The sequence below is a fragment of the Sus scrofa genome, chromosome 2, assembly GCF_054392235.1.
Source record: "Sus scrofa isolate SSC_HxYL_T2T_F1_AM1 chromosome 2, Sscrofa_HxYL_maternal_Yorkshire_Landrace_v2.0, whole genome shotgun sequence".
In the NCBI taxonomy this organism is placed as follows: domain Eukaryota; kingdom Metazoa; phylum Chordata; class Mammalia; order Artiodactyla; family Suidae; genus Sus; species Sus scrofa.
The window spans coordinates 150907497-150934237 of record NC_139384.1 but is presented as its reverse complement, the minus strand read 5'-3'; the positions used below and the strand labels follow the sequence as shown (position 1 = coordinate 150934237).

General features: G+C 50.8%; 1 protein-coding gene and 1 long non-coding RNA gene across 2 annotated transcripts; both read right to left on the bottom strand.

The window, feature by feature from the left end:
* Nucleotides 1-881: 881 nt before the first annotated feature.
* LOC106509575 (uncharacterized) lies at nucleotides 882-5374 on the bottom strand. Its single transcript, XR_014838878.1, has 3 exons — nucleotides 5281-5374; nucleotides 3154-4430; nucleotides 882-2438 (listed from the first exon to the last, which is right to left on the bottom strand). It is a non-coding gene; the product is annotated as an uncharacterized LOC106509575 (long non-coding RNA).
* A 15673-nt stretch (nucleotides 5375-21047) lies between these two features.
* EGR1 (early growth response 1) lies at nucleotides 21048-24937 on the bottom strand. The gene is made up of 2 exons (XM_003123974.7): nucleotides 24327-24937; nucleotides 21048-23615 (listed from the first exon to the last, which is right to left on the bottom strand). The coding sequence occupies exons 1-2, from the start codon at nucleotides 24631-24633 to the stop codon at nucleotides 22294-22296; spliced, it is 1629 nt and encodes a 542-aa protein (XP_003124022.1). The 5' UTR covers nucleotides 24634-24937; the 3' UTR covers nucleotides 21048-22293.
* Between the last annotated feature and the right edge of the window lie 1804 nt (nucleotides 24938-26741).

The window sequence follows — 26741 nt, the reverse complement described above, 5'->3', positions numbered from 1 at the left end:
ATGTTTGTTTCTTTTTACTGTTCAGTATTGTGATACAGTAAGAAATATATATTTGGTCTTTGTCCCCAGTTCTTGGCACACAGCTCCTCTAAAATCTTGGAATCCTTGGAATCTCCAGAATGACACGTGAGTGTCTTTTTTTTTTTTTTTTTTTTTTTTGGCTTTTGCTTTTTAGGGCCGTACCACCAGCATACAGAGGTTCCTAGGCTAGGGGCTGAATCAGAGCTACAGCTGCTGGCCTACACCACAGCCACAGCAATGCCAGATCTTTAACACAGTGAGCCTTAACCCGTGAGCCTTAACCCGAAACCTCATGGTTCCTAGTCGGATTCATTTCTGCTGCGCCACGACGATGGGAACTCTGTGTCTTTTTTATGCTAGTGAGATGACTGGTAGCGAGGGGCCCCCAGATAGCTTCCAGATGGGGGGGCTGCTTGCCAAAAAGTCAGGGTTATAGGATTGCAACATTCAGCCCCACACCAAGAGAAGGGAGAGGGGCTGGAGATTGAGTTAATCACCAATGGCCAATATGTAATCAATAATGCCTACATGATGATGCTTCCATAAAAACTCCCAAAATTATGGAGTTCAGAGAGATTCCAGTTTGGAAGCTTGGAGGGATCCTTGCAATTCTATATGAATTTGAAGATCAACTTTTCTATTTCTGCAAAAAAAAAAGTCATCGGAATTTTGATTGAGATTCCGCTGAATATGGAGATTGCTGCAGGGAGTACTGACATCTTAAAGATATTAAGTCTTCTAATCCATAAACACAACATGTCTTTCCATTTATTTAGGTCTTCTTTAATTTCTTTCGACTATGTTTTTTAGTTTTCTATATATAAATCTTTAACTTCCTTAGTTAAGTTCATTCCTAGGTATTTTATTATTTTTGGATGCTACTATAAACAGAATTGTTTTCTTAATTTCCTTTTTGAACTGTTCATTGATGGTGTCATTCTGGTTTTGATTTTCATTTTCCTGATGACTAACGACTGCCATTCATGTATATTTTTTGGTGAAATGTAATCTTTCATTCTTAATCTCCCACTCTCTATTTCTATGAGTGGAGAGAGGGGGAGTCCCTTTGCCTCTCGGATACTTTCTCCCTTCTTCCTTTTCTCTTCACTTTCAAAAAGAACTTAACAGGGAGTTCCCATCATGACGCAGTGGTTAGTGAACCTGACTAGTATCCATGAGGAGGGGTTCAATCCCGGGCCTCACTCAGTGGGTTAAGGATCCGGCGTTGCCGTGAGCTGTGGTGTAGGCCAGCAGTTACAGCTCCAACTGGACCCCTAGCCTGCTAACCTCCATATGGCCCTGGTGCAGCCATAAAAAAACAAACAAAAAAAAGAACTTAAGAGGTGGAGGGGTGGCTCAGTGCAGCGGTTAACACAGACAGTGGCGCCACACATCCAGGCCCCACTCTGCCACTTACTAGCTTCATGTCCTTGTGCATGTTACTTAATTTCTCTTTCAGTTTCTCCAAGCTTAAAACAGAGTGTTTTGTTAAACGAACTAAGCTTTTATTTCATTTGTGACACTACAAGCTACTACAGCTGAGCATTTGCTAAAACCTACAATGCAGTCATGAGCAAAAGAGACACAGCCACAATCCCACTGAGCTTCCAGTTCCTTTTTCCAATGAATGTGAACTCTCAATTGCAATTAACACCTGAGGGAGAGCCACAGGTGAGTGACTGTCACTGGGCAATCTGACCTGGCTGTCAGCTTTTCTAAGGACAGCGGTGCTCAATCTGAGCACAGAAGATGTTAGCTAGTCAGAGGAGGAAGAGCATCCCAGGCAGTGAGAACATGTGGGGGGTGGCGGAGAGTCCAGCTGAGGCGGTCCGTGGAGAGCAGTGTGGATGAAGCTTAGAGAAGGAAACGGGAGTGTGGTGGAAGATGAGGCTAGAAGAGAAGCCAAGAACAGGCAGACTGTGCTGGGCCTCAAAGGCCTGGCTGAGAACTTGAAAGTTTATTCTGAAGAATAGGAGATGCCACTGAGGTGTTTTAGCCAGGAGGGTGACAAATTCAGATTTGTTTTTCAAAGAAGTCCTTCTATGCAAAGCACTGTTTGAGAAGAGAGCATGAGGCCGAGTCTTGGAAGTACTGGAGCACTTACTATCCAAATAGAGCACTATACATCAAGATGTGTAAGCAATAAAAGGGCTTCCAGAAGCGGTGACCATAGAAATCAAACGCTGCTGAGAAGTACTCAAGGAAGATGAAGTTTGAAAAACATCTACTGGGAGTTCCCATCGTGGTGCAGCGAAAACAAATCCTACTAGGAACCATGAGGTTGTGGATTCAATCCCTGGCCTTCCTCAGTGGGTTAAGGATCCAGCGTTGCTGGGAGCTGTGGTGTAGGTCATAGACGCGGCTCGGATCTGGCGTTGCTGTGGCTGTGGCTGGGGGCTACAGCTCCAATTAGACCCCTAGCCTGGGAACCTCCATATACCCAGGGTGCAGCCCTTAAAAGGCAAAAAAAAAAAAAAAAAAAAAAAAAATCTACTGGATTCAGAGTCAGGAGCTAACATCCAAGGAGACCCCAGACAGACCTCAGAGTCTCTCTGCCCTCTCCATAGGCCCACAGCCAGTGTCTCAAGACTTCCCCACTGGCAGATGAGAGCAGGTCTTTCTCATTAAGCTTCCTAAGATTCCCTGGCAGCTCTCCTGGCTGGCTGCACCAACTACATCATGGGACCAGGCCAGTTTGACCATGTCGGCCCATCTCATCTAACCTACCTCACCCATTTGGCTGCTCAGGAGCCAGAGGTACCTACTAGGTGTCAGCACGCAAGCAGCCTCATGCCTCAGCTAAGCAGTACTTTGTGGTCAGACACCCGTTCCCATCATAGCTCTACCACTTATCAAGATCTTGGGGAAAGGTACTTCAACAGCTGAAACTGGTTTCTAATATGTAAAACAGTATGACAATGGCGTATGTATCAAGTACTCCACCTATTTTAAAGATTCATATTCATTCTCTTGTTGACCATGCAGGCAATGGCGATATGACAGTCAATCAAGCAGACATCATCCAGGCCCACAACAAGTGCCTAATCTAGTCAGGGACCCAGTGGATGCTTCGATGGGAAAAGCACACAGCACTGGCTGAGGACTGGGTGGGTTGGGAAACAAAGGTCACACCCCTAATCTCGACAGGGAGGGCAGGTTTTCCTTTGAGCAAGATCACTCATTACAGCAGAGAGACAGGGTAGGTACCACTCGCAAGCGAAGGTTTGGTTCCTGTCCTTAAAGAGAATTTAATTCGGCCGAGGAGGCAAGCATAGAAAAACAACAAGAAAAATGCATAGAAATCCCAGGCAACTACCATTTCGCAAAAAGTCTCAGCTTATCAATTCTCAGGTTCCAAATATCCCCACCGTAAAAAGGCCGAAAGCTGGGCCCCTGGGTCAGTGGATTATCTGTCTCTCTCAAGACATGGAGAAGCCCAGGACCCCTACTGCTTCATTGGGCTTTCCCAGGTTCAAAGCCCTCTTACCCAGAAGCAAACACAAGGCCTGCCCTCAAATTTGATAGCTGGAGAAGAGGCTACTGAAGCTTCCCCCACCCCACCCCCTTGTCTCAGGCCTTCCTCCTCTGTTAGGCTCAGCTATAAATAGCTTGCTGGTTTCCAGCTGGGGATCTCCCAGCCCTGCAAGCAGTAAGCACCGCCTTCTCACCCTTCTCACCCTGTGCTGCCCTCAGCCAGGAGCAGAAGTGGGTGATGGCTGGCAGGGGAAAGGAGACTAGAAGGAGAGGGGAGGCAAGAACCAGCACCACAGAGAAGCTGGCCACTGGACTACATTACCTGCGATCCTAGATGATCGCTGGAAAGAAAAGGCTGGGGGGTACAGCCTTATGTGAGAACAAGGCCAGTGGCATCCTAGTCCCTGGGTGTGCAACCAGACCCAGACCCAGACCCAGTTTTTTTGTTCCAAAATCTAATCCCTCAACCTTCAGTCCTGGACCTTCCAGAGCATCTCCTCTCCAAGCACCAATTCACAGGCACTCAGCCCACCTGAGGCCAGAGAGACAAACATAGCTCCTTATCTTTTGGCTTTATTTGCAATGTGTGTGTTTACTACCAGAGACTGGAGGCCTGTGAGTGAGTTTATCTGATCAAACCCAGAGGCTTCTCGGTGCCAAAAGCCCCCTCCCTGGCATACTACTCCACTCATTATTCCCAAGATCTGAGTATCTCTTTGCCTGCCTCACCTGAGGAAGAACAAATGCTCACAGGTTGGTCCTTGTTGCACCTCTGGAAGAGCTGGGGGCTGGGCGTTCAGGAACTGCTGCAGGTTTGGTCCCTCTCTCTGACCTTTGCTCATCTCCCAGCAGATGGATCAGGGTAACCACGTGGCTGAGCCAGATTTAAGTCCCTGGAGGCACTGTACCAGGGCCTGTCGGAGCTTGCTTGGTTCCTGCAGTGGATAAAGCAGAGCTGTCACGCTAAGCAAATGAAGCCATTCTGAGTGGAAGAGGCACCCAGTGGGCACTGCTCCAGACCTCAGCCCCACTGCAGGTGCACACCTGCCCCAGCCCTGGCTCCCCCCACCAGAATCTTTCAACTTTCCATACAAGGTCAAACTATTTGTGCTGGGTTCTGGAGCTCAGGAAGCTCCAGGCCACAGGAAGTGGGAGCACAGCAGGTGGTGAAGATGACAGGGGTGCGACCTAACGTCGGGGACCCCCGTTCAAGGCGAAAAGGCACAGGGACTAGGGTGACAACTGGGTCCTTTCCCTCTCTCCCCTCCCTCAGATATAAAAATAACAGTTCTCATGTACTGAGCCAGGCACCAGGAACGCAAAGATGAGTAAGATCAAATCACAGACTCAGTAAATAAACTATGTATAATACTGTGCATCCCAGGCCTACGGGCTGGCGGGCGGGAAGGATTTCCAGACGTCTGAAACAAGCAGTTCTACCAGGACGGTGTGGGAAGGGCCCTCGTGGCACAAGGGAGCGCTTGAGGAAAGGCAGGGAGGACAGAGAAACACACAGCAAGCGGGGAGGAAGGCAGGAGAGAGAAATCCCGAAGACCCACTAGCAAAATGCAGAGCGGGGGAGCAGTGAGCGAAGCCAGGCCCTCACACCGCGCTGAGGAGTTTGGGTTTCAGGTCCCGGGCCGGGAGGCGCGGGAGGATCTCCAGCAAAGTCGGCTGCGCTTAGAGAATGAGGCGGGGGAAAGTGGGACAAAACATAAAACCGGTGGGGGACATGGGAACCTCAGACCCGCCGGGCACTCCCAAGCCCGCCGGTCCCGCCTTTACCTCAGCCAGGCCGGGCCGCGCGTTCCAGGCCCCGCCGCCGCCCCCTCCTTGGCAGCGGGTCCCCTGGCCGCCGGCTCCCGGGCGCGGGCGGACCCAGAGGGCCGAGCTCCCGCCCACAGCTGCCCGCGGGCCGCCTGCCAGACGCGCCGGGAAGGAAGCGCCTTGTATGGGCCTCGAGCCGGGAGGAAGCGCCGCGCAGGGCCCCGGGCGGAAGCGCCATATATGGCGAGGGGCGTGCCGGGGGCGGGGAGCGCGCCGGGAGGGCGGCTACTTCCGCCTACGCGAGGCGGAGCTGCGCGCGCCGCGCCGCCCCGCTCCCCCCACCCCGCGGCGGCCTTCGGGGGCCCCGCCCCCGGCCCGCGGCCCCCACCCCAGGCCTGCTCCGCGGGGAGGTACGCCCTGCCCCCCGCGCAGCTCCCTCCCTGCCCCAGCTACCCGACTTGGGGCCGGAGCGCCGTCCAGCCCGGCTTTGACGTTTTACTGAGCTGAGATGGATTCCTGGCCCCAGGCAATCGCTGTGTGACCTTGGGCAATACGTTTTTGTCTCTGAGCCTCAGATTCCTCTTCTGAGGGATGTGGGGATAAAGTGAGAGGATGCCTGTCAGCGGATACCTTCAGGAGCAGACACGGCCCGCAGTGGCAGCTCATTCACCCTAACAAATGCGTGTGATGTAAACCAGCTATAAAGGAAAAAATAAAAAATATAAAACAAAAAATAAAAAAGCAAATGCGTGTGGCAAGAGGAGGACGGGTTCCCAGTTCCCCGCTTGTCCCTTTAGCCTCTTCCCAGCCTACTCAGCGCCTGGGGACTATATGGAGGAGACGCTTCAGAAGAGATCTTCCTAGAAGAAAAGAGCTGTACCTTAAGGCCTAAAGTTTTCCCATCCAAGCCGTGGGGTTCAGATGGAGTTCCAATCCCAGCTTCTTCCCTTACAGCTGATTGATGCTGAGAAAGCTTGATTCCTGGTTTGCTGAGTTGTAGTCAAATGAAACCGTGTGTGTGTGTGTGTGTGTGTGTGTGTGTGTGTGTGTGTGCGCTTCATGTCAGTTCCTCAGTTCTCCGTGCACTTTCTCAATTGGGAAGTGGAGAGAAGTAGATAAGGGCCAAGTAAGGTTGGTCATTCTTCCTGGAAGCGCTGTGCTCTTCAAGAAAACGATCCCCCCTTTGGGCATCTCTGGGGCCCTGTTGCCAAGATTTGGTGTGTCTTCCAGAGGTGTGTCTTGGCTCATCTAATGCTCCCCTTTCTCAGTTCAGCCATCACCCCAATGACCTGCTCTCCCTGCCTGCTGCTCTCCTCTTCCTACCCTAGAACCTAGCTGACCTCCTGGACAGGCTGGCAAGAGCAAAAAGAACCTGGGGGAAGTTCCCACCAGCAGCCAAAACCTGGTATCTAGGACATCGTCCCCTCCCACGCCTCCTGTTGGTACCACACCCACCCATTTCAACAGGAGATGGGTATCAATCTCAGAGAAACATTTCCCAATCCTTCCTTGTTGGCCCTGCCCTGCCCCCATCCGTTCTGCCAGTCCAGGATCCCTACTTAAATTTAACCTGAATCTTCTTGCCTCTCAGTTGCAACCCTATCCTGCAGCGAGCAGCGCCTAAGAGGTTCCAGGCAAGTGTGTGGACACGCACAATAGATGTGTCACCCACGGCCTCGTTTCCTTTCATCCTTGTTGGGCAAGGAGGCTGTCGTTGGCATGGTAACCTTCCCTTTAAAAGTTGCAGGCCTCAAGGATGTTTTCCAATTCCAGCAGGGACGTAGCTCCTTCTCCCACCTCCCCACTGCCTGTGTAGATCACGGGGTGACAGGTAGCTGTGTTATTCTGGCCTCCCCCAGAATGAGGATGTGGTGCCGGTGGCACAAAAGAAGGACTGGTTCATGGAGGGCATCAAAGGACTCAAGGGAGACGATGATTAGATCTCTCAGGACCAGTTTCCTTCTGTCCTACATGTTGATCCACTGCACCCAGAGAAAACAGTTCTGAGGTCCAAAATATTCGGGAGCCGCTCAAGATCTCATGATCAATGAAAAACACATACCTTCACAAAAATCAGGCACCCAACAAATGGCATGGTGCCCATGCTTAAATCTGTACGATAAGCTGATAAACCATAAAGCCTCCAGAATCCGGTGATTTCCTTTCTCCTCAGTTCCTCTGTAGAATAAAATGAGTATTTATTAACCATCTCCTATGATGTTCCACTTTCCTCATATATTATTTCTACTCATTCTTCCCATAGTCCTTTGAGGGAGGTAGTAGAACACTCATTTTACAAAGCAGGACACTAATATTTGGGCAGAGGTCTTAAGCAACTTAACTAAAAATACATGACCATGGATGGAGTGGTGGCCCTGGGACTGGAACGCAGGTCCTCAGAGTCCCAATTCCATACGAACGTCCTGTGTTCCTTAGTATTTGTGACTGTGCTACTGATAAAGAAATCCTTCCCCTGAGGCCCCAGAGCATTGCCTTTCTAGAAGGTCCTCTGGAATGAAATGGGCATTAGCATGAGTCTAACCAGCCCTGTGTGCTCCTGCGTGGTCCACGCACATAGCAGGACCTAAAAAGTGAACCTCATTCCAATCAAACCTCAGGGATAACAACGAGTCTGTAGGAAATTCATGGGCTAGAAGGACATAGTAAGTAACGTGGTGGCCCAGCGGTGGCAGCGGCAGCGTCTTCATCCTCAAACCTGACGCTTTCCCGGGCCAGCTGCCTTGCCTCCGTCATGGAGTTTCCCCAGCAGAGGGCAAGCCGAGGGAAAAGTGGTTCCCAGCTGCCAGCCTCATCTAGACAAAATTGCATTAGCGCCAGCCCCGGCTTCCCTGGTCCCTCCAGAGTGAGCACACTCAGCTCCCCCGCAGAAGGGAGGGGCAGAGAGACACAGAGCAAAAAAGGAAACCTCCATCGCTTTCTCTGGCTGGGGAGCACTTGGCTTCGAGCTGCCACTCGTCTTGTAGGTGGCGAAGATTAATTCTGATCCTCTGGAGATTATAGAAGTCTCTAAATGAACCCTCGGGCTTTGCTGGGGAGAGAAGCTGGGAGGAAAGCCGGGGTTTGAGGGCAGCAGGAGGGAAGGAGAGGCCTGTGATCTCCTCCGGTGTTCTTTTCTGGGTCATCCTTCTTTCGGTGGGACTTTTGTCCTTCTGTCCAAAAAGGTGAGAAGAGTCACATCCTGGGAATTGGAGCAGGAGGAGGAGGGAACGGTCAGATTGTGACCTTAAACAAAACAGGAAAGTGTTAATAGGGTTGATAGTTTAGCTTTTTTTGCTTTTTAGGGATGCACCTGTGGTTTATGGACGTTCCCAGGCGAGGAGTCAAATCAGAGTTACAGCTGCTGGCTTACACCACAGCCACAGCAATGCGGGATCCGAGTTGCACCTGCGACCTACACCATAGCTCACGGCAACACCGGATCTCCAACCCACTGAGCAAGGGCAGGGGTTGAACCAGCATCCTCATGGATACTGGTCAGATTCATTTCCTCTGGGCCGGAGTTCCCGTCATGGCTCAGCAGTTAACGAATCCAACTAGGAACCATGAGGTTGCAGGTTCAGATCCCTGGCCTTGCTCAGTGGATTAAGGATCCGGTGTTGCCGTGAGCTGTGGTGTATGTCGCAGATGTGGCTCGGATCCCTCCTTGCTGTGGCTGTGGTGTAGGCCGGCGGCTACAGCTCGGATGAGACCTCAAGCCTGGGAACTTCCATATGCCGCGGGGGTGGCCCTAGAAAAGGCAAAAAGACAAAACAAACAAACATTTCCTCTGGGCTGCAAAAGGAACTCCTGATAGGTAATATTTATTTACATTGTATCAACCACACTTCACTTATTATCTCATTTAATCCCCTCCCCTCAGGTGGAGCCTCAACCTTGTTTGTTTAGGGTTTTTTGGTTTTTTTTTTTTTTTTGCTTTTTAGGTCCACACCCGTGGTGTATGGAGGTTCCCAGGCTAGGGGTCTAATTGGAGCCACAGCTGCTGGCCTACACCACAGCCACAGCAATACCAGATTCTTAACCTACTGAGTGAGGCCAGGAATCAAACCGCAGCGTCATGGTTCCTAGCGGGATTCATTTCTGCTGCGCCACAACGGAACTCCTACCTTGTTTAGAGAAAAAGAAACAGGTTTAAGGGGCTTCCTCCAAGACAATAGCTCCCAGTGGGTGTGGCCTGGCACTCTTAAATAATTGCCTCATTTAACCCTCTACGACAAACCAGTGAGGAGGAACCATTATGCCCATTTTCTCCAGGTGAAAACAGAGGCTCACGGAAGTAGGGGGCTTGCCTGTGATCACTAAATAATGTGTCAGAGTGAGGGGTTAGAATTGGATGTGCGACGCCAAAACACACATGCTTGACACTTTTTTTTTTTTTTTTTTTTTTGCCGTCCCTGAAGCTCCTGGGCCAGGGATTGAACCTGAGCCACAATGCCAGGTCCTTAACCATTAAGGCCCCAGAGCACTCTATTGACCACTTTGTCTTGCTACCCCCAGCGCTTCAACATACCTTCTGGGACTCCTGCTCACGTAGCCTGAGGCCACCAACATCTGCCCACACCTACTTTTCCCTAGTGCTCCCCAAATAGGTGAAACCTGGCCTGAAGCATTCACTTGGTTTAGTTCACACTTGCCACCAGAGTCTCTCTAGGGCCTGGACATATGGGCCTGGGTAACATGGAGCCCTGTACCTTGGGGTTCTGTCTCCAGTCTAGACTCTCGAGGTAGGAGGAAGCCTGGAGAATTCTCCACTACCCTCCTCATGCCTTGTGATTTTCCTAAGAGGTGCAAAGATGTATAAATCCAACAGCCCTCAGGAGGTCTCCTCGAGACCCAGGAAGGTTCTTCTTGCAGGAAAAGGATGGAGAAGCCAGGAATTTCAATCAGTAAGACCAGCGAGCAGCAGCCTCTCGAGCTGGACAGGCTCTCTGGGGCCTTTCTCGAGGCTCCTCTGCGCTGTTACAAGAGCAGACTCCATGGCTCCACCCCCGCTGCAGGGCTGTGGGGGCGGGAAACACTTGGAATCCTGAGTCAGAGGCAAGGTTCCACTTCACTTTCCCTGGAACAGCAAGTCAAGGATACAGCCGGCATTGTATCTGGGAAGGAAGGTAACTGGAAAGTGAAAAATAATAGCGCTCATTTCCTTCCCTACCATCCCTTTTGTTTTAAAAACATTTTATGTATTGAACTTTTATCACACCATGTGTGATGCATGTTCACGGCAGAAAATACACATGACGGAAATGAGGTTTATAAGTGTGTGTGTTCCTCCTTTATTTTTTTTTTCCTCCTAACTTACCCATTCACCAAAAGATTTCCAGCTCCAGAATCCAATCACTTGCCAGTTTAGAGAGTTCACCCTTTGCCAGCCCAGTTCCTGGGCATTTTGTAATGCAGAATCCGCATGCGGATAGGGGTAGGAGGAGGCGGGTTAGAGACAGATATAGAGGGAGTTCTTTTGTGGTGCGTTGGGTTAAGGATCCATCTTTGTAACTGCAATGGCCCCCGGGGTCATTGCTATATTTTGGGTTTGATCCCTGCCCTGGGAACTTCCATGTGCCACAGGTGTGACCAAAAAAAAAAAAAAGGAGGGAAATACAGAGCCTGAGAGGCTGGGGAGAAATATAGAGCCTGAGAGGCTGGGAGGAAGGAAGGACTGGGCAGAGAGGCTAAATTGATCTATTTAATAAAAAGGAACGGAGAGGGAGGGAAAGAGGTAGGTTAAAAAAAATGGTAGGAGGAGGAATTTTTATCAACGACTGCTATGGGGTATTAAGAGGATTTCTTGTAATTCCCCAAGCAGAGATTAAAATAACTGTATTTTCTGGCTCCAGGATCATAATTCTTTCTTTCTTTTTTTAAGCCAAACCTACAGCATGCAGAAGTTTCCAGGCCAGGTATCAAACCCAAGCCGCAGCAGTGACGATGCCAGACCCTTAACCATTAGGCCACCAGAGAACTCCAAGCATCATAATTCTTTATTTGCACATCTTTGTTGCAAAGCTTGTAGATCTTTGACCATGTAGAGATCCAGAATTTATTAGGGGAGTTCTCTCTGTTGCTCAGTGGGTTAAGAAGCTGACTAGTATCCATGAGGATGCAGGTTCAAGCCTTGGCCTTGCTCATCCAGTTAAGGATCCGGTGTGGCCTCAAGCTACAACATAGGTTCCAGAAGCATTTCGATCTGGTGTTGCTGTGGCTGTGGTGTAGGCCAGTGGCTACAGCTCCAAATTGACCCCTAGCCTGGGAACTTCCATATGCCATGGGTGTAGCCTAAAAAAACCAAAAACAAACAAAAAAAGGAATTTATTAGGGTTCCATAAGGGAAGTACAAAATATCATTATTTGATAAATAAAAGTCAACTATTTATCTTTTTTTTTTAACAACTATGATTAAGCTTAAATTCATCATGGCCAAATTCTGGCTAACAAATGCAAATGAGATTATAGAATTACAAAATCACCTATTTTGTAACCTCTAGTGAGAGAATAAATTTAGACAAGAATCATCAGTCATCTGGGGATTCCTAAAACCACTGGGTGGTGAAAGATTTAAGAGAACTTTTTGTGTATGTGTGTGTGTGTGTGTGTGTCTTTTTGTCTTTTTAGGGCTGCACCTGCGGCATATGGAGCTTCCTAGGCCAGGGGTCTAATTGGAGCTACAGCTGCCAGCCTACACCCCAGCCACAGCAATGCCAGATCCGAGCTGCGTCTGCGACCTACACCACAGCTCATGGCAACGCCAGATCCTTAACCCAATGAGCAAGGCCAGGGATCGAACCTGCAGCCTCATGGTTCCTAGTCGGATTCATTTCTGCTGTGCCATGATGAGAACTCCACAATCTGTCAAATCTTAAAAATGGGGAATTCTTTAGGACAAGTAACCTAGCTTCTCTGATAAATAAATAGCAAGGGCAACTCTTATGATGAAAAGAAGTTGACATATCAACCAAATGCAAAATGGGGTCTTTTTTAGGTCTTGATTTGAACAAAGGAACTCAAAAAATACACATAAAGATATATACTGAAATATTTATGGACAAAGTGATGTAAAGACTGGAATTTACTTCAAAACAATGCAGTGTGTGGCGGCGGGAAGGCAGTGTAGACGAGACAAGACCAGCCGTGAACTGCCAAGTGTAGAACTGATTAATAGAGACAGAGAGGTTCATTCCACTCTTCCCTCCTACTTTTGTGAATGTTTGAAAATTTACACACACACACACTTAATAATGAAGCTACGAAAATGGAGCATATTCAAAAGTTATATATTATTTAAAGGAAAATGGGCTAAGATCAAATAATTGAGTTTGCAGTAACTCCTGCTTCACTGAAAGCTGAAATTAAAGAGCATGTATAAAATCTGAAGTGACCAGTCAAGTTATTGTTGTCATTAATGTAATTATTGCAATAGCTAATTGGAAGTGGAGGGGAGGCACCAAGACCCTCCCTAAGAGGCAGGTAGCTGTGCAGCCTTTTCAAACAGTCAATTGCAGTTCCTTAACCAATTGTGGCTCCGTGGTTAACGAATCTGACTAGGAACCATGAGGTTGCGGGTTCAATCCCTGGCCTTGCTCAGTGGGTCGAGGATCCAGCTTTTCCGTGAGCTGTGGGGTAGGTTGCAGCTGTGGCTCGGATCCCGTGTTGCTGCGGCTCTGGCGTAGGTCGGTAGCTACAGCTCTGACTCGACCCCTAGCCTGGCAACCTCCATATGCTGCAGGAGCAGCCCTAGAAAAGGCAAAAAGAAAAAAAAAAAAAAAAAAAAGACAGTCAACCAAGTTGTTGGCCTCTGGCCCCCCAACCCGTGGTCTTTGCAGCCCCATTTCTTGCCCTTCCCCGTTTCCTCGCCTTCAGGCCACACAGCCATCCTTTCACAGACGGAACAGCCTGACCTCCTCACCTTTGCACTTCTCATTCCCTCTGCCTGCCAATCCCTCTCCTGCAAATGCCCCATTTTCCTCCTACACCCTGCTTCCTCTCCTGCTTCATAGAATTAGTCATTTATTTCTACATCTCTCCCACCCAATTCTGCTGCCCCAGACACGCTATCTTGTTTATCTCTACATGCTCAGGGCCTGACATCAAGAGGTAGCATTTTTTCTTTCTTTCTTTCTTTTTTTTTTTTTAGGACTGCACCCATGGCATATGGAGGTTTCCAGGCTAAGGGTATCATTGGAGCTACAGCTGCCAACCTATACCACAGCCACAGCAATGCCAGATATGAGCCGAGTCTGCGACCTACACCACAGCTCACGGCAATGCCGGATCCCTAACCCACTGAGCGAGGCCAGGGATTGAACCCGAAACCTCATGTTTCCTAGTTGGATTCATTTCCGATGCGCCACGACAGGAATTCCTGATGAATGAGTTTTGTTGTTGTTGTTGTTATTTTCTCTTTGGGCCCACGGCATGAAGTTCTCGGGCTAGGAATTGAACCCACGCCACAGCAGTGCCCAGAGCCAAAGCAATGACAATGCCAGATCTTTAATGGCAAGGCCACCAGTGAACTCCTGGTGAATGTATTTCGGAAAAAATTCTGACTGAGTGACGGAGGAACAGCGAAGATTTTGGAGAGCCCAGTTCTCAGTGTGACCCCAAGAAAGTTACCCTAAGCTCTCCCAAGATGTACCTGCCAAACTGGGGTACAACAAAGCAAACAGTCTGATCCAAGAATAACCAACAAAACCACTGGTTAACACCAACTCAACTATAGGCAGAAGAAAGCAGTTTAAGAGAAAGACTTTGAGCCTAGTCGTATGCATGAACTGTGTATTGGGAATGGTGACAGAAACACAAGTCAGTGATAGGGCAAGATCTCAAGACTTCTCTAAGGATTAGTCAAGGGAGGGTGGCAAACTAATAAAATAAGAGCGCTTTCTGCCTTTTAAAAGACCCAGAGCCCCCAAATTTAGCGGCTCACTGATGCTTCTATCCTGCCAGCCCGCGACAGATAATCCGCACACAAGGAATATTATGCAGCCAACCTGTGTCCTCTCAGCAAAGAACCTAGAGCCCTGAGTCCCTGGAAAATCTTTTCCTTCTTTTTTTATTAGCACTATTCTTAACACCCTACAACTGAAGGAGCAGATCTGTGCAGGAGGAGAAAATATTGTGTCAGAGGACTTTCATAAAGACCTCTATATCACATCAGATTCTAGAAAATAATTATTTACTTACCTGGTATTATTATTATTTTTTTGGCTGCAGCCATGGCATGTGGAAGTTCCCAGGCCAGGGATCGAACCCACGCCGCAGCAGTGACCTGAGCCACAGCAGTGACAATGCTGGATCTTTACAGTGCTGCACCACAAGGGAACTCCAGAATTATTTTCTTCTGATGACTAAAAAAAAAAAAAAAAATGCTTATTTGGAAAATATAGAAAAGTACAAAAAATGAAATAAAACTTTCCCATAATCCCACCAGAAGTAGCAACCATTAACATTTGATGTATGTGTATCTACATGTGTGTGTTTCCTATATTTGGAATCATGTCATATAGAGTTTTATATACTTATCACTTAGTATATTGTGGGTATTTTTTCAGGTCAATAATTATTTCAGGAATTCCCATCATAGCTTAGCAGTTAAAAACACCAACTAGCATCCATGAGGAGGTGGGTTCGATCCCTGGCCTCACTCAGTGGGTAAAAGCATCCAGTGTTGCCGTGAGCTGTGGTGAAGGTCACAGGCACAGCTCTGACCCTGCATTGCTGTGGCTCTGGTGTAGGCTGGCAGCTGTAACTCAAATTCAACCCCTAACCTGGGAACTTACATATGCCGCGGGTGCGGCCCTAAAAAGACCAAAGGAAAAAAATTATTATTTCAAAATGAAATTTATAATGACTGCATAATGTTCATCATGCAACAATTTATTTTAGCCATCTCCCATGGGATATTTATGCTGTTGCCAGTTTTTCTCTGTTACGAATGATACGCTGTGATCAACAGCAGTCCAGGAAGAACTGCTAGGTCAGAAGGCATGACCTTTTGCAAGGCTTTTGGTGCATATGGTTGAGTTGCCCTTGGGAAGGCTCGTACCAGTTGATTGTCCCTGCACCCGTGGGTGACAGGTTGGTGCGTCAGAGTGCTATTCCTCATCTCCCCATGTGTGGACGAGACGATGTGCTTCGCACTTTCTCACAGTGATTGTTTATAGTGTAGTCAGGAAAAAATTCATGTTCTTTTTTTTTTTTTTTTTCCAAAGACTTTCCTAACATCCCCCTTGCCCAGGTTCCAATTTATTTGTTTGTGTGCTTGTTTGTTTATATTTTTTGGTCACTCCTGCGGCTTGTGGAAGTTCCCAGGTCAGGGATCAAACCCGCGCCACAGCGGTAGCCTGTATCCCATCCACAGCAATGCTGGATCCTTAACCCACTGTGCTACAGGAGAACGTCACGTTCTTTTTTTTTTTCAGAGAAGAAAATAAGCATTATTTCCCCCCATTAAATAGATGGGAAATCTGAGGCCCATGGATGAATAACTTTTTAAAAGAATTGCTTTAGGAAGCCTGACAGTTGGGTCTGTGGGGATTGAAAAAAGTGATTCTGGATAGAATCGAGATGCTTCTGAGAAGAAAATTCTAAGAACATTGGCAGTTTCATTAGCCAAATATAAAGTCTGGCTCTGAAGAGAATGAAAAATAACTCTGAGGAGACAATTCAGAAGAGTCATCACAAATCTGAGGAGAAAACCTTGGTGCTGAGGCTGCTGGAATGGGATCAGACGCCGTCATCACTCCAGAGTTTCTGTTTCACAAGGACTTGGGGCAAAATCCAATTTGCTCTTGCACCAGTCACAGAATATTGAGAAGACTCTTTGGCCTCACCACAGACCTGAGAAGACTTACAAATGGGCAAGATCAGGTGGACAGGAGAATATTAATTAGGTGGTGCTGAGAAGACCGGTTGAGACGAATGGCTGGTGTTGAGGTGACTGAAAGCTGATTCTGACAAGGCAGCTGGAGATTCACCCTTTCTGTCTTGCTCGCTTTCTCTCTCTCTCTCTCTCTTTTTTTTTTTTTTTTTTTTTTTGCTTTTTAGGACTGCACCCCTGGCATATTGAAGTTCCCAGGCTAGGGGTCAAACAGGAGCTATAGCTGCCAGGCTACACCGCAGCCACAGCAACACCCAGATCTGAGCCACATCTGTAACCTACACTACAGCTCAAGGCAACGCCAGAATCTTAACCCACTGAGAAAGGTCAGGTATCGAACCTTCGTCCTCATGGCTGCTCGTCAGATTCCTTAACTGCTGAGCCATGATGGGACCTCCCAGATTCACTGTTTCCGACAAGCCAGTTTGAGGGAATTCGAAGTTGGTTCTAAAGAGATTCAAAGGTGTTTGGCAGACTGGGATGGTTTTGCTTTTCCTTCTCCCAGACTCCCTCCAAATCCCCTAGACCAGCTCCCCTGCAGTAGGTGCTTCATTAATTTGTTCAATAAATAAGGCACGGAGTTCCCATCGTGGCTCAGCAGTAACAAACCCGACGAGGATCCATGGCATTGCTGTGGCTGTGGTGTAGGTTAGCAGCTTCAGCTCCAATTCAACCCCTTGTCTGGGAACTTCCATATGCCGTGGCGGGGGGGGGGGAGCTAAAAAGCAAAAATAAATACATAAATAAGGAGTCGTTTGGTTCTCAGGAATCTGGTCTTTGGATCTGAAATGATTCTCGGATGAGACGTTGGTTCCAAGCAGAACGAAGCCTTCAAGGAAGCTGAGATCATTTTCTCTGAGGAGGAAACGCCCTTCTGCTTGTGTGGAAATGGCCACTCCTGGGTTTGTCTGGGATGAGGAGGCACCCCAGCCCCAGGCGGCAGCCTGGCTTACCGGGGTCGCCAAGCTGGGAGAAGACCCTTCAGGACAGGTTTGCCCCACCTTTTTGCTCCCCAGATTTATTAAGTCCCCTCCCTCAAAATGAGTCCTGAGTGAGAGAGAGTTTTAGGAGGGCCTCCACCCCCACGACTCTAGGGCCTGCTCTTTGGCCTCTAGTTTGTGAATCAGTACCATGACCTTAGCGGGCTATGTCTTCCCAGGAGAGAGGGCCCAAGAGGGTCACCCTCTAGGATGCAATGAGCACTGGGAAGCCTACCTGAAGAATGGGCATTCAGGAGTTCCCTTCGTGGCACAGCGAAAATGAATCTGACTAGGAACCATGAAGTTGCAGGTTCGATCCCTGGCCTTGCTCAGTGGGTTAAGGATCCGGCATTGCCATGAGCTGTGGTGTAGGTCACAGACTCGGATCATATCTGGCGTTGCTGTGAACTGTGGTGTAGGCTGGTGGCTACAGCTCTGATTGGCCCCTTAGCCTGGGAACCTCCATATGCTGTGGGTGCAGCCCTGAAAAGACAAAAAAAAAAAAGCCAAAAAAAAAAAAAAAGAATGGGCATTCAAAGCCAGAGAAGAAAAAGATTTCAAAAATCTAGGTTTAGGAGTTCCCACTGTGGCATAGTGTGTTAAGAACCACAGCTGCAGCTCTGCCTCAATGCGTGGCCCAAGGAACTTCCATATATTGCCGGTGCATCTGTGAAAAGAAAAAAAAAAAAAGCCCTGTGCACAGATAACCTCTCAGGACTAAGCTTCCAGGGTATCTTTCCACATTATCTGATCTTAGTCCTTCCTCCTGTTGAGATGGGAGCAACTCATCAACGTGTGGCCTGGGCCCACCATCTACCACCTAACTTTTCTCTGTAGAAAATTATCCCTGAGGATGTAAGTACATTTGCCAAGCTGAATAAATAGTGACATATAACAAGCATACCTTGTTTATTTATTTATTTTTTTGTCTTTTTTTTTGCTATTTCTTTAGGCCGCTCCCTCGGCGCATGGAGGTTCCCAGGCTAGGGGTCGAATCGGAGCTGCAGCCACTGGCCTACGCCAGAGCCACAGCAACGCGGGATCCGAGCCGCGTCTGCAACCTACACCACGGCTCACGGCAACGCCGGATCGTTAACCCACTGAGCAAGGGCAGGGACTGAACCCACAACCTCATGGTTCCTGGTCAGATTCGTTAACCACTGCGCCACGATGGGAACTCCCAAGCATACCTTGTTTAGTCCCAGATGTCTCATTACGAGGAAGGTGTAAACGAACAAGAGGGAGTTTGAAATAAAGCCATAAAGCGGGTGAAGGGGCTGGCTTTGTTTATGTTCAGAAAGGTTGAATGAAGCAAATTTGTTTTAGGAGGCTGAGCCCTGACTCTGTGAGTGTGGGGGGAAGTAGGTGGTTATTGCTCTGAGTGAGAGGGAGGCGAGTAAATGGAGATAGGGTGGGAAGATGGGGGGCTTTGGAGTGAATGGGCCCACGTCCACACGAATGCTCCCAGCCGCTTGATTTCTAATAGCCCCCAAAGGACCCAATCCAGTGTCCATACACAGGTGAAAAGTGCGCAAATTGTGTTATAGCTGTGCAGCAGAATACCACTCAGCAATTTAAAAAAATGAATTATTGGAGTTCCCTTCGTGGCTCAGTGGTTAACAAACCCAACTAGGATCCATGAGGATTTGGGTTTGATCCTTCACTTTACTCAGTGGGTTAAGGATCCATATGCTTCCGGTATGGCCCTAAAAGACAAAAAAGAAAAAAGAAATAAAGAAAAGAAATCCTGGTTACAGGGCTAATAAAAATTAGTTGGGAGGCTTGGAAGAATTTCTCAATAAGCCATCTGCAGCAGAATCATCTGGCATGCTTGTCTTCAAGGCCAGTTCCAGGACCTCACCCCAGACCTCAAGAATCAAGGCCCAGGAATCTGTCTGATGCACTGTAACAACATAGGAGACCCCGGGCTTTCAAAGAACAGAGTGACTCTCTTTGCTCCTTCTTTTGTACTTTATTCTTGCCATATTATGTTTTTTGGATGCCTGTGATGAGAAATTCTTAAGAATGTGTAACAGGCATAGACTTGTGTTCCTGGGCCTGGAAAGAGATGGGGAGGGGTAGGTGGGGCTGGGAAGAAGTGGGCCAAGACAAATATTATCCTATCAGGATGTGGCACTTTTGCCAGGAGACTCACGGGGACGTGCCCTTTGCTAGAGAAGGTGGCTTGGTTCCCCCTGTCCCAAGCTAAGGAGTCAAGGGTGGAAAAGGACAGAGATCAACCCTGTTGGTGCTTGAGAGATGGAATGGAAGGGAAAGTACTGGGCTGATGCCAGGGCATTGCTGGAATTCCCCTGGCTCCAGAAGAGGTGCAGGTTGGTAACCAGGGAGACCCTTTGAGAGAGGAGAAATTACGGAGGCAGCTGAGACCTCAAATTCATTCAGGGCCTGATGTCCATACTGGGTAGAGGGGATACTTCATTGTCTTTGACTTGGGAAGTCAGACGTTGGGAGGGGAGCCAAGACTTGGGTGTTCCAGGATGCCAAATCTTTTGTACCCATCTGACCAGTGGACGATGCTATCTGGCCAATTCATGGAAGACTCATATCAGGGTTGGAGGTAGTGCTTCTATCCATTAATACATCCATCCATCTTCCCTGGGTCGCTCAAAAAGCAAGCCAATCAAGTTAAGTCCTACTTAGCCTACCCAACCCAACATTACCACCTTTCCGATCCCCTGGGTTGTTGGGTGTCTTTCTCTGTGCTCCCAGAGGGCCCCATGTTTGCTCACATTATACAACATGACACCACGTTATAATTTTTGGTTACGTCTCTCTCTACCCAACCGACAATCTACATTGTTGTTGCGGCCAACTCAAGGCCTCTCTTAGAAGAGACAGATGCTCATGGGCCCACGACAATTGCTCTAAGCGCAAGTGTGGACCCTCAGGGGACTGGTTTCCCATGCAATGGTGCAGGCTTCATCTAGATGGAGCCTTAGACACACCAGGCCAGCCTCCTGCTCACTCTGCCCTGTGTCACAAGAAGCTGCCAAGGATCACAGCTCCAGCTGGCAAGTAATGAGATTTCTTCCTGGAAGGATTCTTGGCTTGAGAACTGGCCCTCGCCTCTTCTCGTCTTCTTCGATACCCTCCAGTTTCTGGGTCATGAAGGATGGCAGGGAAAGGCTGAGGCAGCCCCAGATGCCATATGGTTTCCCAAAGCCCTCTGCCCACCCCACATCTCCCCGAAGTGCATGTAGCAGGGATTCCCAAGAATGCAGAGTTTCCCAATCCTGGGTAGAGATGAGGGCAGGGCTGGTCAGACATTTAGTCAGCATAATATATCTCTGCCTCTGGCTACATATGTGCTACTTCTCTGGCCTTCTTTAGGTTTTTTTTGTTTGTTTGTTTTTTGGGGTTTTTTTTGCCTTGCCCACAGCATGTGGAAATTCCAGGCCAAGGATCAAACCTGTGCCACAGCAATAACCAGAGCCACAGCAGTGACAATGCCGGGCCCTTAACCTACTGATCCACCAGAGAACTCTGTGGCCTTTTAAGCTTTAACTAACCACGATAAGCCTGCAGCCCACCAGAAACAGGCCTACTGTCAAGAAGAGAAGCACACCCAGTTCTCAAAGCATTCACTCCAGACACACAGTGGGCACAACTCTGGTTGAATTACCTTCAACTCTGTAAAAGCCCCTTAAACCCCTTGATAGAAAGTTCCTGTGCAGTGCATAGGGTTAAGGATCCGGTGTTGCCCCAGCTGTGGGGCAGGTTGCAACTGCGGTACAGTTTTGATTCCCGGCTGGAAAACTTCCCTGCGCTGCAGGTCAGGCCAAAATAAAAACAAAACAAAAAACAAAAAAACAAAAAGCCAACAGCAATAAACCCTTGATAGAGACCACCGCAGAGGTGTTCCCCAGGCCAGGAAACACACACACAACCACAGCTATTTTATTTTCCTTTTAATTTTTCTGAAGGATATACACGACATATCCCATGGGCCATAAAGCGCATTCAATGTGTTTATAAGCCAAACAGTCACTTTGTTTAAGCAAACACAAGTACAAAGTAAAATAAAACCACAAAATAATGAACTGCATGTTCATAACATACAAAAATTGCCGCCTACTCAGTAGGTAACTACAACATTCCAACTCCTGAATATATTTATAAATTTACATTTTCAGTTAAAAAAATAGACTTTTGAGAGTTCAGATTTTTAGATTTTTGTTTTCTTACATTCTCGAGAGCTGAAGCCAAGCTCGGCCCTCTTCCTTATTTTGCTCCCAAAGCCTCCCCCGGTCATCACTCCCTGCCCCCCTTAAGGCTAGAGGTGAGCACTTCCCTCACAATTGCACATGTCAAGCCATCGGCAAGGCGCATCACACAAAAGGCACCAAGACGTGAAACTTTTTAAACCAAAAGGACAAAAAAAAAAAAAAAAAAAAACCAAAAAACAAAAAAACCCATTTTTAGAAAAAAAGAAGAAAAACCAAACCATATTTTGCCACATGTGAGAGTACAGTCCGGCAATATTTACAAAAAGGTTAACAGAACAACACTCTGACACATGCTCTGATTAATACCGAGAACTGCTGTTTCAAAAAAAGCTTCAAACTTAATCGTCACAGCATCATCACAAAATAAAGGATCACCATTGGTTTGCTTGGCTTTTCTTTTTTCCCCCCAAAATGAGGACCTAACTCCAAATAATACAATAGAGTATGCAAATTATCTTCACATCAAGAATACCCCAAGAAAAACAAAATCCATGGCATAGACACTGTACAAGGGTACAGGGCTGGGCTCTGAGGGGCCCAAAGCCCATTTTTCCAACTTGATTTTCTAGCACTGAAGGGAGCAAGGGGTCAGGCATACGATGGAGATGATACTGAAATGATATATCCAAAATCCATGCAAATCAAGTTCTTTGGATAGAAGTGAAGAACTTGGACATGGCTGTTTCAGGCAGCTGAAGTCAAAGGGAGTAGGAACTGCGGAGGAAAGGGAAGTGGGCAGAAGGAATTGTTGGCTAACAGACCTTCCATGGTGACCTTGGGGTCAAGTAGAGGGGGAGGATGTGGCTCTGCGAACCTGCATCCCACCTAAGAGGAACCCTTTCCCATGGCCAACTCCTCCTCCTGTCCTTTGAGTCTCTTTAAGTGTTTCTTTTGCTCCCGTTTTCCTGTCCCTTTAGCAGATTTCAATTGTCCTGGGAGAAAAGGTTGTCGCCATGTCCGAAAGCCCTGTGGAGGCGCTGAAGGAGTTGGTGACAGCTGAGGAAGGAAAGCTGCTGCCCTGGGTGGGGAAAGCAGGAGGAACTGAGGCGTACGTGGTGGCCACCGAGGGTGATGGGAAACCACTGTGCACGGGGGATGGGTAGGTCGAGGAGCCGGGAGAGGAGTAGGAGGTGGGCACGGGCGACGGGTATGAGGTGGTCGCTGGGGAAGGGTAAGAGGTAGTGACCGGGGACGGGTAGGAGGTAGCCACCGGGGACGGGTAGGAAGGGAGAGAGGACGCGGCCGCCGAGGCCACACTTTTGTCTGCTTTTTTGTCCTTCTGCCGCAAGTGGATCTTGGTATGCCTCTTGCGTTCATCGCTCCTGGCAAACTTTCTCCCACAGATGTCACAGGCGAAGGGCTTCTCGCCCGTGTGGGTGCGGATGTGGGTGGTGAGGTGGTCACTGCGGCTGAAGTTGCGCATGCAGATGCGGCACTGGAAGGGTTTCTGGCCCGTGTGGATGCGGATGTGGCGGGTGAGCTCATCTGAGCGGGAGAAGCGCCGGTCGCAGGACTCCACCGGGCAGGCGTAGGGGCGTTCGTGGGGGGGTGTCTTGCTGGGCCGGTTGGGGTACTTGCGCATGCGGCTGGGCTTGATGAGCTGGGACTGGTAGGTGGTGTTGAGGGCCTTCAGGTCCTGGGAGCCCGACTGCGTGGCAAAGGCCTTGATAGTAGAGAGTGGAGTGAGCGAAGGCTGCTGGGTTCGGCTCTCCAGACCCTGGAAAGGCTTCTGGTCTGGGGTGCCCAGGCCCAGGTCCCCCTGCTGTTGTGGAAACAGATAGTCAGGGATCATGGGGACCTGGAAGCCACCCTTGGCAGCAGGGTAGGCAGGAGGTGGGTACTGAAGTGCGGTGCCTGCTGAGCCTGGAAAGGCCTGGCCCTGTGGCTCGGGGAAGATGTCAGTATTAGGTGTGGGGAAGGTGGGTGCCGCTGAGTAAATGGGGCTGCTGTCGTTGGATTGCACTGCGCAGCTCAGGGGTGGGCTCTGGGAGGCAGAAGAGGAGGAAGAGGCCGCTGGAGATGGTGCTGAGGACGAGGTGGCCGGATTGGTCATGCTCACGAGCCCACTGACCAGGCTGAAGAGGGGCTCAGGCCACAAGGTGTTGCCACTGTTGGGTGCAGGCTCCAGAGAGAAGCGGCCAGTGTAGGTGATGGGGGGCAGCCGAGTGGTTTGGCTGGGGTAACTCGTCTCCACTAGAACCTTCTCGTTATTCAGAGAGATGTCGGGAAAAGACTCTGGCAGGAGAGAGAGGAAGGAGGCCTGGTTACTGGAGAGCAATCAGTGGAGGACGACGAGGACCCAAGCTGCCAGGCAAGAGGTCGGGCTTCTACCATTGACTCTTGAGCTGGTTAATAATTGATAGCAGCAGATTGCAATGTTCCTGGACCCGCTCCAGAGGCAGAATCCATTTCAATAACAGCTGACGCAAATACGGAGAATCCCCCTCCACTGCAGCTCCCAGCGCTCCGCAGCGGCGGCTGCGCGGGCGAGGGATTCCCGCCAGCACCCCCTCGGCCGCGGCTAGTGCGCGCCCCCTACCCCGGGCTGCCGGGACATCCCTGGCCACCGATTGGCCCTTAACTGGGGACAGGCGACAGTTTAGGCAAGCCTTTCTGGAGGGGGAGGGGGCGCAGCCTGGCTCGTCAAAACAAGCCCTCCCCCATCTCCACCCACCCACGCAACCCCGCAGCTCTCCATCCAAAACAAAAGCTGGCTCCTCTGCGCACCGCTAAGGACGCCGAGGATGGGGGTGGAGGTGGATGCCCCCAGACATCCCTCTAACATAGAACCCTGGGGATGCGAGGAAAGGAAGGGAAACCCCACTTGCATCCCTGAGACACGGGAGCACTGCTGCGGTGAAGGGCGCGCTACAAAAGCCGTGGGGCAGGACCAGATGCCAGGATGGTGGGGCAGGGGGCTAGCCCTCGGCATAGGCCACAGCTTACCTGCGGTCAGGTGCTCGTAGGGCTGCTCGCCCGCCTCCCCCTGAGGGTTGAAGGCGCTGCTGCTGCTGCTGTTGCTGCTGCCCCCTCCACCTCCACCGCCCCCGCTGCTGCTGCTGCTGTTGCTGTTACCGCCGCTGCCCTCGGGGGCTCCGGCGGCACCGAGGAACTGGGGAGCCCCATTGCTCAGCAGCATCATCTCCTCCAGCTTAGGGTAGTTGTCCATGGTGGGCGAATGTGGAAAGGAGCCGAAGGGGTCGGAGATCTGCAGTGGGGACATCAGCTGCATCTCGGCCTTGGCTGCCGCCATCCCGAACCGGCGGGCTGGAGAGCTGGTGTTGGGGCGGGTGGGCGCAGCCTGGGGCTGGAGCTGCGGGGGACACCTCTCGGGGGCCTGGCCAGGTCACATGCGGGGCGCGGTGCACACTGTGGAAAGCGCAGGTGGGGTCTGCAGGCTCGCCCTCGCCGCCGGCCGGTGTAGCCGCGGCGCTGCTACCGAGGCTGGGGTAGGGGCCGGTCTTTCGGCGGTGGCGGCAGCTGTCGGCGGCGGCGGCGGCGGCAGCTGTCGGCGGCGGCGGCGGCGGCTCCCCAAGTTCTGCGCGCTGGGATCTCTCGCGACTCCCCGGATCCGCCTCTATTTGAAGGGTCTGGAACGGCACGGACCCGCCTCCGTCGTGACGTACATGGCCATATATGGGAAGCAGGAAGCCCTAATATGGCAAGACCGGCCGGGAGGACCCGGAGTGACGCGAAGGCCCCTCTCCGAGAGCCGTGGGCACCGCCATCCCGCACCTCGGGCCTCATGCCGGCTCCCGCACCCGAGGTGCCACGGCTTCGAGGAAGCTTAGCACCCAAGCCGCAGCTGAGAACTCCCGGACTCAAGCTGCTCCGAAACTCCCCGGCCTTGCCCCCGCCCCTTCCCTCCGCCTTCTTCCCTCCTCCCGGAGCCGGAAGCAGCCAGGCCATATCGGGGCGCTCCAAATAAGGCGCTGCCCAAATAAGGGTGGTTCCGGCGGGGGATCCTTCCTGCTCCTTATATGGCGTTTCCGGGTCGCTGCTTGCTGTTCCCTGGCGCCCTCCCTCCTCCCTGGTTCCAAGCCGGGAGCCCAACTCGCGCAAGAGCCGGGGACACCCAGGCTGGGGGGGTTCGGGGAGCGGAGCGCTAGGCGCACCGCGGCTCCTCGGCGAGGACTGGGCTGGGAAAGCCCGGGCCCGGGGCGGGGGCGAAGGCGAGTCGGACTGGGGTTCTCGTGCCGTCATCCAGGGCTCACCCGCCCACCTCTGGGACCGTGGGAGCCGGGCGGGAGAGAAGGGGAGGAGCGGCTGTGCTGGCCGGGGCAGAGGCCGCCCAGGAAAGGCGGGGCCCTGACCCCCAGCCTCGGCCAATGGCACGGCGCCTTTCCAGGTGTCGCTGGGGAAGTTGAGGCTAGGAAATAACAGCAGATGGTTCCTGGGTTCCTGGGCAGTAAGGTGCGGTGCGGCGGCCACCTGCTTCTCCTCCATCTGCCAATGGGCTGGGGCTGTTGGGGCCTGGGGATCCCTCTGCGCCATCAGAACCGAAAGACTGTTTCTCGTCCCTGCTGGGGAAAAGCCCACGTTTGGGTGGCTGGACGAAGGAAACTGGTTACCCCTGGAGAGACCTGAGTCCTGTTCACACCAGGAGCTAGTGGTCCTTGTGATAATGGGAGACTTTCCCACCTTTATCCGGAACAGGTGGAGGAGGGGCGGGCGGTGTGGGAATCTGAAAAGGAGGCTTTTCTATGGGCTCTCTGGGGACCCCAAACTAGCCCGAAGAGAGGACTTCCTTAGCGGCTTGGTGCTGCCCCCTGGAGGTCCCCTCTCCGGCTCGGTTCCCCCGGCCCCTGACCGTGTGGGCTCTTCCGCCGCCTTTTTGCTCCCCCTCCCGGCTCCTGTGCTGGGCGCCGCGCCAGGCCGGGGGAGCCTTAGACGCAGTGAACGCGAACTGAGCAGGCGCCGAAGCCCGGGCTCCCCCTGCAGTCCCCGGGGAGCCGCCACCTCCAAGGCGGGATAACACTCCCCTTTCCGAGCCAGGCCAAGGTGGGGGTGGACGGGAGGAGGCTGGAATGGTTCCCGGAGGTCTCCCGGGACCATGCAAACACCAACGGAGAAGCCCTCCCCATTCCGTCCTCACCCGACTCCCCACCGTCAAGCGCACACCCCACACAGAACAGGGATTCCGGTAGGCTCCTGCTCTAGCTCTGAATCCAGGGGAGGTGGTGTTTTTCTGAATTTAAAAAGAAAGCAGAGAGTCTGTGTGTGGAAGGAAGGTGCTGACGACACTGGGAGAGAAGAGAGTGAGCTAGGGTCTCCTTGAACCGAAACAGCTTCCGGAGGTAGGGGTCAAAGAGCAGGGGTGGGGGACACTCCCACCGCTTAAGGAGTGGTCCATTAGGGGCA

Excerpts from the sequence above, each read along its gene's own strand:
- EGR1 (XM_003123974.7), bottom strand. The coding sequence starts at position 24,633 with ATGGCGGCAGCCAAGGCCGAGATGCAGCTGATGTCCCCACTGCAGATC. Across the intron at positions 23,616-24,326 it reads CTACGAGCACCTGACCGCAG|AGTCTTTTCCCGACATCTCT; the intron begins GTAAGCTGTGGC and ends CTCTCCTGCCAG.